Here is a 12,741-nt window from a genome sequence, read left to right as displayed (position 1 = left end):
AGTTTATAAACAAAATTATAATTAAACCAGTAACTCACAGTAGTGTCTGTAGTTGACAATGTGGATCCTTCAGTAGATCACAGAGCAGCTTCACTCCTGAAGGTTCTGGATTATTCCAGCTCAGATCCAGTTGTGTCAGATGTGAGGGGTTTGATCTCAGAGCTGAAGTCAGAGCAACACAACCTTTAGATCCAATACTGCAGAACGCCAGACTGAAGAGAGAAGAAAAAATAATGTAAATAACATTTTGTCAATATTAGGAGTACAATTATTTAATATAGTTATTAATTATATTTTATTTAATATATTTCAATGAATTCATATATTATTCAAATAATATTAATCAATGTGTCAAATGATGTCCCTTTTTGATGATCTCAGTATCATGATAGTACTGTATGAACTTAAATCTTAAGAGAGTCATTGACTGACAGTCACTGTTGAGTCTCTTATATATAAAGATGATTCTGATAAATTTAAGACTATCATTTATGTAATATGTACATATACTGTACATGTTTAACTATATTGGTCTCTTACTGTAATTTCTTCAGATTACAGTTTGTATTCTTCAGTCCATCAGAGAGCAGCTTCACTCCTGAATCCTTCAGTTTATTGCCACTCAGGTTCAGTTCTGTCAGACTTGAGGAGTTTGATCTGAGAACTGACGCCAGTGATGAACAACTTTTCTCTGTCAGATTACAGTCACTCAGACTGAAAGAGAAATAACAACACAACAGTGAGTCAACACACTAAGATATAAACACATCAAGAGATAATGTTTGCACAAGAACTGAACCCTGACAGAAAATATAAATAAACAAAAAGACCAGATCACAAGAGAGCAGCTCTCACTCTATAGATGCAGTGAATAATTCCTTCATATTTTAAATGATGTCTCTGATCATGTACACAACATTAACTGATCACTGTTACAGTAATATGACTGTTAAATGTTCAGGTGAAATGCAGTTAAATGACTCACTCAGCTGTTCTGGATGCTTTGATCACTGGCAGAAGCCTCAGAAGACATTCATCTGATGGATCATATTTCCTCAGATTAAACTCATCCAGCTTCTCTTCTGAGTTCAGTAACACAAACACCAGAGCTGACCACAGAGCAGGAGAGAGACGGACTCCAGTAAGACTAGACTCATCTCTTCTGTTCACATATGTTTGTACTTCCTGCTCTAGAGAATGATCATTGAGTTCATTCAGACAGTGAAACAGATTGATGGATTTCTCTGGAGAGAGATTGTCTCTGATCTTCATCTTAATGTACTCGACTATTTCCTGTTTACTGTCAGAGCTTCTTCCTGTCTGTGTCATCAGATCTCGTAAGATTGTCTGACTGGACTCCAGTGAAAGACCCAGAAGAAATCTGAGGTAAAGATCCAGGTGTCCGTTCTCACTCTGTAAGGCATTGTTCACTTCACTCTTCAGTACATCACTCACATTTCTTCTGAATCTGCTAAAGTTTTCTGATGTTTGCTGAAGAAATGACAGAAACACAAATAAAGCAGCGAGAAACTCCTGAACGCTCAGATGCACAAAGCTGAACACCTTCCCCAGGTTCAGTCCAAACTCCTCTCTGAAGATCTGAGTACAAACTCCTGAGTACACTGACGCTTCTCTGACATCAATGTCACACTCTCTCAGATCCTCCTCATAGAAGATCAGGTTCCCTTTCTCCAGCTGTTGAAAAGCCAGTTTTCCCAGTGACTCAAGACTCTTTCTAGCCTGCTGAAGATCTACCTCACATTTCCCATCATACTTCTGACTCTTCAGTTTGATCTGAAACATCAGGAAGTGTGTGAACATTTGAGTGAGAGTCTTGGGGATCTGTGCTTGACTCTCTGCTTCACTCAACATTCTCTGGAGAACAGTGGCTGAAATCCAGCAGAAGACTGGGATGTGACACATGATGTACAGACTTCTAGATGATTTCATGTGTGTGATGATTCTGTTGGCCAGACTCTCATCATTGATTCTCTTCCTGAAATACTCGTCCTTCTGAGTGTCATTGAATCCTCGTACATCTGTGATCAGATCAACACACTCAGGAGGAATCTGATTGGCTGCTGCTGGTCGAGAGGTGATCCAGATCAGAGCAGAAGGAAGCAGATTCCCCTTGATGAGGTTTGTCAGCAGCACATCCACTGACGCTGATTCTCTGACATCAAACAAACTCGGATTCTTTGAGAAATCTAGAGGAAGACGACACTCATCCAGACCATCAAAGATAAACACAACTTTATAATCATCAAAGTCTGTTGATCTCAGTTCTTTTGTATCTGTGAAGAACTGATGAAGAAGATCCATCAGACTGATATTTTTCTGTTTGATCAGATTCAGTTCTCTGAAAGGAAGTGGAAATATCAAGTGAAGATCTTGATTTGTTTTTCCTTCAGTCCAGTCCAGAATGAACTTCTGCACAGAGACTGTTTTTCCAATTCCAGCGACTCCTTTAGTCAGCACACTTCTGATGGGTTTGTTTTGTTCAAGTGAGACTTTAAAGATGTCATTACATTTGATTTGTGTTTCTTGTGTCTCTGATCTTCTGGATGCTGTCTCAATCTGTGTCACCTCATGTTCATTATTGATGTCTTCACTCCCTCCCTCTGTGATGTACAGCTCTGTGTAGATCTCATTCACAAGTGTTGAGCTTCCTTGAGCTGAGATTCCTTCATTCATTCTTTGGAATTGCTCTTTTAGTCTGGATTTGTGTTTCTTCATGTATACAGGGGCAAATTCTGAAAAACAAAGGGAATTATAAACAAAATACATGTATACAGTTAGGAAAACCCTGAATTCTACTGTATGTATAACATGTTTTTCCTATTTATAAACCAAATAATTGTATTTTTGCTTAATCTGTTATTATATTTGACTCAAGAGTATTTTAACATTTTGATGATCATGACATTAGATGAACAGAAAAAGCTTCATGGTTCTATTCTGTTGATTTATTAACTGTAAATGTATTTTCACTAATAATCATCAGTAAATACAGACACTGTGTCTGTTCGTCTGAAGGTAAAGTGATGTAATAGTCACATGACTGAGAGCTCTTACTGGTCTGTAGTTTGTTAGCGAGGTATATCTGCTTCATCTTTTTCAGGACGTTCAGTGTGATCTTCAGAAACATCTCTCTGACTCTGATCTGATCTTCATCATCCTCCTCTTCTCTCTCAGAGCATGATGGGTAATCTGGACTCAGTAGACTCTTGAAGGTCTTCAGCTCTTTCTTCATCATAGAGACGAGTTTGTGCTCAAGCTCCTGAAATCATTGTTCAAACACACAGGGTCTTGTTATCTCATAAGGGCAGAAAAAGTATCTAAATGCTCATAGTAGTTTACACACTTTTTTCTAAATAGCTTAAACCCCATTTCATGAAACTAATAACACTTTTCAACACTATTACCGCACATCAAAACTACAGAAAAATAATGGTTGACTATTCTGAGCGTTTATTTTGGTGTTGCCTTCCAGTGTTTGATCTTTGGACTGTTTATTGTTTTCATGAACCTTTCCTGACCTGGATTATCGCTGAATTGACTGTGATATTTCTTTTGATGGTGTTTGACTCTGCCTGTTCGACTAAGTGTCAATATAACTTCAAATGGATGCTCATTTCGAGAGTGCTTCATTACAATATGATATTTACTCTTTTACTACAAAGAATCAGTTTTAAACATGTTTTATAATCATCAGTAATGATAACAGTAATCTATGTAAAGATGCAGTACGACTGGCAGTAAAAGAATCCCAATCAAATAAATGTACAACAAATTATTGTCAATTAAAGTGAAATACTAGAAAAGACACATTATTGAAAACGAAATACTGTAAACAAATCTCCTAAATAAACGTTAAAGGGGTCAAAGACACTGCTAAAACCAATATTATTGTTTGTTTTAGATGTAATGTAATGTGTTTAAACGATTTAAGGTTCTAAAACACTGTGTTTTCCACCTACTGTACGTGTTTCAATCTCCTCTTTGCTCCGCATCTCTGAAACGCGCTGATTTTTTACAAAGCTCATCGCTCTGCAAAACGAGGTGTGCTATGATTGGCCAGTTAACCGGTGCGTTGTGATACTGCAAGCGTGTGACGGAAATGTAACGCTTCTTACCATATTCGGAACATCAGGATCTAAAGCAATTGTATTGACAGGTGATAAAATGTCATCGGTACTTCCTTTTATCAATTTCGCACCCGAATCTGATACGGAAAATGAAGATGATCAAGCTGATACAGCAACTTTGCCAGCGCGACTTGAGCAGGATAGAAAGGATTGGTAAGGTTTTATTAAAATATAGTATGTTACATAATTAAAAACTATAGCTAACTGTTTTACCTTTTATATACAACATTATAAAGACTATAAACAAACAAGCATATACATCATACAGAGTTTGTGTGAGATAGAAACAAGCTCACATTACAGCAGAGAATGGTAACATAATAAATAACGTGAGTGCTTTGGCTCTTCTTGATCAACCAGTGTTACGCCACTTATCGTGGCGACTCAACAAAGACAATAAACTCCATTATAAACACATTTGTTGCCTCTAGATTGAACATTATTACTGATTGTAACAAGCAAGGTGGGACGAGAGCCGTGAGGGAACGACGCGGGGCCGGTGACGTGAGTGATAATGAGTTTTACTGTGTACACATCTCCTGCAACATGAGTGAATCAGATGAATCATATAAATACATGTGCATGCACGAACGAACACTGACCTGGAAAACAGAATCCATGTGCTTCCCTTTGAAGGATCCATTTGTTGTGTTACTGTAATTGAACAATAAATGAAATATCTGTTTACATACAGTGAACACATGGATGAATGTGTGTATCTGTCAGTAAAGTGTTCAGTGAATATCTGCAGTAACATCAACAGCACAGACTCAGATCAGAGAATAAAGATGATGAAGTGATTTACTCGTCTAAACCATCAGACTGTTCTCACCTCACATCTGTATCATCACAGTCTCCTGAACTGAAGTTAACTGGAAGATCTATTGATTCATCACTCTTCATAGACACACAACTGGGTTTAGGAGATTCTCCACTAGTCAAACTAAAACAACATTAAACAGAGTTTACTTCATGCTCAGTGTTATGAATTAATTTAATAAAGCACTTTTAATAATTAAATTTTCACCTAATAATATTAATTTATATAATTGATAAATACATATTTTAATATAATTCATAAAAAATATAATTCTTAAATGTCTAAAACATTTACATTTACATACGTTTATTCAAATCTTTTAATTATCTCACCTTGTGGTCTCTTTGGAGAGATTCATGATGAACACACAGTGTCAGAACATAAAGAGTTAATCTTAAACCTGTAAACACAATACTGATGTGTTATGTGTCATCTCAGAAATACACACTTTTTTTTTAAATCAGTCCGACCACAACATTGAGCTGCACATTAAATCTTTAAACAGTGAAACTACATTTCCAAAACGTCACTTTTAATGTTTTGAGTTTATAAACACACTTCCTGGTTCCAAAACTAACACAATATTCCCAAGACAGTTCTTCAACCAATAAACTTAATGTGATGTTCAGAGCAAGACAATATTGAATCTACTGAATAAACATTAGACTATTTATACTTACTGTGTTTTTATCTTGTTTATTATTTATTTTCTTGAACGAGGCTTTACTGTAAAATGGCTCCTGCTGTAATAGTTTCACTTTCACCTGCAGTTACCTGTGGAGGAGGAGCCACCATCAAACATCTTGGTTGCGGATGTAACTTCTGTTCAATAATGTAGGGAACATATGACACATCACGATTATGTTCAACAACTATTGTGAATTAAAGTCCATATCAGAAGTGTGCCTTAAAAGTAAACCAACTGAGGTAAAACATATTTTGATAACAGCAAATTATAGAAGGATAAGTATTCTTGTTGAAGAAAAAGATAATAAAGTACAAACTACAAAGTACAAGTTTACTTCTTTCAAGAATAAAGCAGCAGAATCTGCAATGAAATATTAGAAATATATGCAGGTTTATTTTAATCAGATGCAGATTAAATATACAATACATGTTTTAACAGAATTCATGTCAAATACTGTGTACAGAAATTCATAAAAATAAATGTTTAACTTTAACTAGTTTCATTGACAAATTAAGAGCTTTAGTTTTTTTAAATACTTTTTTTAAATAAGTTAAAGAACTTTAAGACTTTGTGTAATGCTTTTGGAAACAAATATCCCTGAATGTGAATGACAAAAAATAGCCAATTTAACAGATATGTACATGAATTATAATTTAATAAACACAAACTGTTCTGTAATGAATCACTGAACAGATTATAAATTGTATAAAGTATAATTTGACTCCTGGCTGTCTGTCAGGACAGAGGATCCATGAGCAGTAAAGTTCTTTAATAAATCCACAATTAAACAAAGAACACGGCAAGGTGACACAAGGCGTAACAATAACAGCAATCGACCAAGCACAACTAAACAACGGGCCAATATATATACACAGGAGAAGAGATAAACAAGAAATTAGAAAAAGGTGAAAGCAGTTAAATTACGAAACCCAAGGCATAATGGGAAATTGAGTCATAAAAAACACAAGCAGAAATTCAGAGCACCATGGCGCCCTCAGGTGGCGATTTATTTGGACTAAATCCTTGGTGTTTAAAGTCTTAGGAATCCTTTACCCTAAGCCACAACCCAAACCCTAACCTAACTTTAACCATCTAACTACCTGAAATTGTTAAATTAGCTGATGAGGATGTCAGACTCGAAACACCAGCCCTTTCAGCAATGATTTGCAAGATATAAGATCACAGAAAATAGATCTCACCCCTTACACTCTGCTATGTCTTTCAAGGGTTAAAAGAGATTAAAACAGTTCTTCCACATTTTTTTCAATTATAGTTTTTTTCAATCGTTTTGTCACAAATTTTAGAACCTTGATGTCAATTTTTTAAACTATAGACACAAAACATTACTTACACAGGTAATCCAGTGTTCAAAACTTTGCACGTTGCATTCATATCTTTAAATAAGCCTTACAGTTACAGAATAACTTGTTTAAAGAACCCATTTATCATGAATTATTATATGAACATTACACACAAGAAATCCATAATTTCATTGAGTAGTACAATCTTTAAATAAAGTTGTATTAAATATATGATACGGGTTTAATTATGGCTTTACAAGTACAGTGCAATATAACTAGACAAGAGTTGTAGAAACACAGTGGACTACACAACTACACAACAGGAAAATATCATCTGGAGTGCTCATCACTGCATGTGTATGTTTTCATTAAGCCTTTCTTGTGTATTGGGCCACAGGTTCTAATCCACATCACACTGGATATTTTCATTAGTTAGACATCTAGGGAAAAAATCTCCTTGCGTATCCAAGCTTGACCTTGGTCTGCCGTGATGTCATTGCAAGCATCATCCGTGGCCTGGAAAAGAGTGACATGTTCATGAGGGTGCCTATCATTACCTTCCATCTCCATGTGGAGAAGAATTCCTCATTGGGTTTAGGAAAGGGGAGTATGGCGCTCAATACAATGCGACTAATTGTTGATGGGCCTGAAACCATGCCTGCACCATGTTACGACCACATAATGTTTTACAGCGTGTATGTGCCTTTAAGATGCCTGATAACTATACTGATGTGACAACGTGTGTTCGTTATTTTCTTTTGTTTGTGACGGTACCAGAGTGTTTTGTTTTCCCATTTCTGTACTCGCTCCTTTATATGTGTATAAAAAGAGTGCTGTGCAAACCGCTATAAAATTCTGTCGAATGATTATCTAATGGACTCGTTTGTCCTTCTGCTCTGGTCATCTGTTTCAATCCGGGTAACGTTGGCTCTAACTCTCTGGCCCGCCGTTACAACCATTCAAGTATGGTGAAAGTATTTCTTGTTTTGTTGTTATTTTCCCAATTGTGGGTCTTTTATTTATTATTATGATTCAACTAGTTTTATTAACCCCTTCATTGCTGCCTGCGCTTGGGTTCTTCTTGCAACCGTGACAGCAGAAAATTCACGACAGCAGTGGAATCACTCAAAATAGAACGAGATTAAAGCACTGCTTCTAATTACCGATGCATCATTATAGATTAAAAAATGGAAAGAAGTACCATTGTGTGCCATTGGATGATGTTTGAGCCATGCTGTTTGTAGACTTCAGCTCTGCATTCAATACCGTAATCCCTTCCAAGCTAATCATCAAACTTGGAAACCTAGGCATTAACAATTCAACCTGCAACTTGATTATGGATTTCCTGACGAACAGGCCTCAGCTTGTTAGGTTAGGCAACATCTGCTCCACCACAACCACCCTCAACACTGGTGTACCACAGGGCTGCGTACTGAGCCCCTTTCTCTACTCCCTTTTCACACTCGACTGCAGGCCTGTGAATGGAACTAACTCCTTAATCAAGTTTGCAGACGATACAACAGTGATTGGTCTCATCAGCAACAACGATGAGACTGCTTACAGGGAGGAGGTACGGCACCTGGCCACATGGTGCTCAAACAACAACCTGCTCCTTAACACCTCCAAGACAAAGGAGATCATCGTGGACTTCAGGAAGGCGAAAGGAGGCACACACGACCCCATCCACATTAACGGGACGGCTGTTGAACGTGTTTCCACATTTAAGTTCCTGGGGACCCACATTTCGGAGGATCTGTCCTGGACCACCAACACCTCATGCCTGGTCAAGAAGGCTCACCAGCGTCTCTTCTTTCTGAGGACACTGAAGAAGAACCAACTGTCTTCAACTATCCTGGTGAACTTCTATCGCTGCACGATAGAGAGCATCCTGACCTACTGCGTCACAGTCTGGTACGGGAACTGTTCTGTTGCTGAGCGCAAGGCACTGCAGCGGGTGGTGAAAACAGCCCAGCGCATCACAGGAACTACACTCCCTTCCATTGAGGACATCCAGAAGAAACGCTGCCTGCGTCGAGCTCGCAGCATTCTCAAGGACTCCTCTCATCCCGCTCATAGACTGTTTACTCTCCTGCCTTCCGGTAGGTGCTTCAGGTGCCTCCGGGCAAGAACCAGCAGACTAGGAAAAAGCTTTTTTCCCAGAACTGTTTCATTATTGAACTCTGCCCCCCACTGATTCCACCACCCCTCATAACTTTAACTTTAATGCTGCTATTACAATGTTTACATTGCACTATAGGGCTGCCATGCATGACTGAACTGTACACACCAGTACTTCATGTATCTGCTCTACCGGACTGTTTACACACACTCAGCATCATTTGCACTCTATTCTGCTCACTTGCACACCAGGAATATTACACTGAATGCTCATTTGCACTAATGGACTACTCTCATAACTGCATTAACTCATCTACTGCACTGTAACTTTCATAACTGCATTAACTCATCTACTTCACTGTAACCTTAATAACTGCATTAACTCATCTACTGCACTGTAACTTTCATAACTGCATTAACTCATCTACTTCACTGTAACCTTAATAACTGCATTAACTCATCTACTGCACTGTAACTTCAATAACTGCACTAACTCACCTACTGCACTCTAACTCATCTATTGCAGTGCATCTATCGCATAACTAACTGCATCTACTCATCTATTGCACTATAACTTCAATATCTGCACTAACTCATCTACTGCACTGTAACTGTATATCTGCATCTACTCATGTATTGCACCGTACCTTTAATAACCACATTAACTCATCTACTGCACTGTAACTTTAATAGCTAATGTCTGTAACTAATGCACACTCAAGTCACTTGCACTATTGTATAGTCTATATTGTTATCTGTTCATAACCTCCTGTACATTAATGTTCACAGTATATAGCCTTCTGTATATATTGTTCATAGAACATACCGATTGTCATATTTTTATAGTACATGCCCATCGTAAATTATTTTCCTAATATCGTATTCTGTATTTATTCACACTGTATATCTGCACTTGCTAATTGCACTTCTGGTTAGACCTAAACTACATTTCGTTACACTGTACTTGTATATGTGTAATGACAATAAAGTTAAAGTTGAATCATATTTGCAGATTGCATAAAAATGTATAAACATGTATAATATTTTACATTACGTTACAAGCAAACAAAACATTGTGCCCTTTTAATTCTCTTTACATTTAGAGCATGTCTAATTTCACCCCAAAATGTAAATTAATACATTAACTAACAAACATGTGTAACAAAGGCGGCTGTTATTCATGTAGGAATTCATATGAGTCATGACATAGTCTTGCTCTTGGTTAGTACATGGTTTAACTCATTTAAAGGGAGTATCAATTTAGGTATTAGTACATTAATTTTCATGTACTGTTATTGTAAAGTGTTACAATGGAAGACACGTGTACAGAAGTGCATTCGGCCACTGGTATATCAGAGCATCCATAACCATAGGTGCACCTCTTGCCAGAGGGAAGAAAAGAGAGCAATGAATGTTTTCTTACGAGGCGATGAGAAATACGGCAGCTCCGCCGAACCTCTCCCACAACTGGCTCATCACCTGAGGGTTGAGAGCAGTGGTGTAGTCCAGGGTATACGGAGTATACCCACTTTTTTTCAGTCCTCCCCGTCGGAGAGGATGCTGTCAGTGAAGGAGACGCTGCTTATTCGCCCACAGCCAAAGATACCGGTTCAACTTTGAATGAAGATGTCAACTTTTGAGCTGATTGGTTTTGATGTGTGGAAGATTTGTGTTTTTAATCTATAGTGAAATATGAATAAGGATGCATTGTCAAATTCAGATCTGAAGTATTTTATTTAAATAAATGTTCAAAAAATAGCTGAAACACGATGTTTGCCTCATCTATATTATAAATTCATGCAAAATTGACTGTGTGACCAGTAACACCTACAAACTGCTCCTGATCAAGTCATGTTAATTTTATAATAGTGCCACTCTCTGGCCCCCGATATCTGTTTTTCTGGGCAAACATTTAGAGTGTACCCACTTCTCCAGGGACCACTACACCACTGGTTGAGAGTCTATTCTCCGCTGCATAGGACATCTGCCCCACATTCATTTTTCCCGTGGCATGCGTTGCCGGTAATGAATGAAAATGCTTTGCGCTTCACACTATCAGTTTTCTGTAAAAACTGTGAATCTTGGGGGAGTGTGTGCCCCCGTGGCGATCTGTGTATGCCACCGTCGTATTTAAATGTGGTGGTTTCTTAGGAACTGCACAAAAAGTTTCAATGCAAGAAAGACTGTTACCAGTTCTTTATGGAAGCATATGTGTTGCAAAATTAAATTTGCAATGTAATATGCAAAATGGCATATTGAAAATGAAATTATATTATTTACGTTTGCCATTTCCAACAGCAGTCTTAATATGTAAAGTGCATACTTTTGAACACTTTATAAGTAGCGATATTGAAATGAAAATGTATAACCCAAATTGATTTGATATGTCTAACATGTCCAAACAAAAATAGTAGCAAAATGATCATTTAAATGTTATTTGTCCTAAAAGCATTTAGACTAACAGTTAGGACACTTACGATTGCATTTTCATCATAATGCCGAGGGATATTTGTTGCAAAATTCAGTGCAGCTTTGAAAATGCAACCAGAAAAGGCCATAGAGGGGGGAAAACCAGACGAGGCCATATTTTATGGTTTCATATAACGTTAAACATCCCTATTCTAACATTTGGCCAGGAATGCCCCCTTTTTTGAAGCATCATAGAAACGCATACAGCTGACTTAAATAATCTGATAGAAATTTAACTAGGACATTTAGATATGACTTGAATGAATAAAAAAATTCAAAGAGGCATGTTTAGGTCTTTACATAATTCTGTTCATCTCACAAATATCTGATGCATCTAATGCCACTTATGACACAATTATCCACCTGTTCCACAGAGTATCAGAGATGTACTCTGAAGTTAACGATACAGACCTGGATCGTTTGGTGTTGGAAATTCACAGGGAACACCCTCAGTGTGGATACCGTATGATGAGAGCTTTTCTCCAAGCAAGTGGGCATTTGATTCAGTATAAGTTTGTTTTTGTTATATACTTGCAGGCTTGTTTATACTTTTGTGTTGGACCTATGACAGACCTGCATTGTCACTATGCCAGGGATCACCAACCCTGCTTCTGGAGGGCTACCGCAATATGCAAGGGTAATATAATACAAAGTATAGTGTTATAAATGTTCATACATTTTTTAAAATTGAAAATATAAAAAAACGTTGGAGGATTTAGTCTTATGAAAAGAGTCGAATAAGTAATGGAAGATATGTTGGCCATTAGTCATTCGATTTTATTGATCTCATTAAGTCTTTGTGAAATTTATTTATATAGTATATACTTCACATCAAGTAGAAGGGATTTTACTTAACTTTACTTTAAGATAGTGTAACATTACAACAAGTGCAATAAGATCTCATTATCTGAAGTTGTTAGGGTTCGTGAGTGTGGATCCCGAGGGAACTCAACTCCGAGGCCTGGCTAACCGGACACTTCATCGCAGACAGTATTCCGTTCCTGCTCCGAACTGCATGTGGCATATTGATGGACATCATAAATTAATACAGTAATTTGATTGTAAAAAAAAATGTCCCTCCCTTATCTTACAACTGGAATTTATAAATGTTTTAATGCCAAAGAACCCTAAATATTGAGATCGCATTGTGAGTAAAGGAAAGTACATATTTTAATTTACTACACATTATATTGTGTG

At 37.2% G+C, this 12,741-nt stretch overlaps 1 protein-coding gene across 2 annotated transcripts in view; it reads right to left on the bottom strand.

Moving 5' to 3' along the window:
• Window positions 1-5,730, bottom strand: part of LOC130417979 (NACHT, LRR and PYD domains-containing protein 3-like) — a 39,974-nt gene extending 34,244 nt beyond the window's left edge. For both annotated transcript variants that reach the window (XM_056743876.1, XM_056743877.1), the window contains exons 1-8: window positions 5,649-5,730; window positions 5,301-5,368; window positions 4,981-5,091; window positions 4,751-4,802; window positions 3,076-3,280; window positions 986-2,753; window positions 541-714; window positions 39-212 (exon numbers count right to left, since the gene is read on the bottom strand). In XM_056743876.1, the coding sequence (XP_056599854.1) occupies window positions 39-212; window positions 541-714; window positions 986-2,753; window positions 3,076-3,280; window positions 4,751-4,802; window positions 4,981-5,091; window positions 5,301-5,326 (2,510 nt within the window). In that variant the 5' untranslated portion in view covers window positions 5,327-5,368; window positions 5,649-5,730. The remainder of the gene's footprint in view (window positions 1-38; window positions 213-540; window positions 715-985; window positions 2,754-3,075; window positions 3,281-4,750; window positions 4,803-4,980; window positions 5,092-5,300; window positions 5,369-5,648) is intronic.
• Window positions 5,731-12,741: the final 7,011 nt, after the last annotated feature.

This window comes from Triplophysa dalaica, chromosome 3, assembly GCF_015846415.1.
Source record: "Triplophysa dalaica isolate WHDGS20190420 chromosome 3, ASM1584641v1, whole genome shotgun sequence".
In the NCBI taxonomy this organism is placed as follows: Eukaryota; Metazoa; Chordata; class Actinopteri; order Cypriniformes; family Nemacheilidae; genus Triplophysa; species Triplophysa dalaica.
The sequence above is the reverse complement of the archived record's forward strand: the minus strand, read 5'-3'. Positions and strand labels throughout refer to the sequence as shown.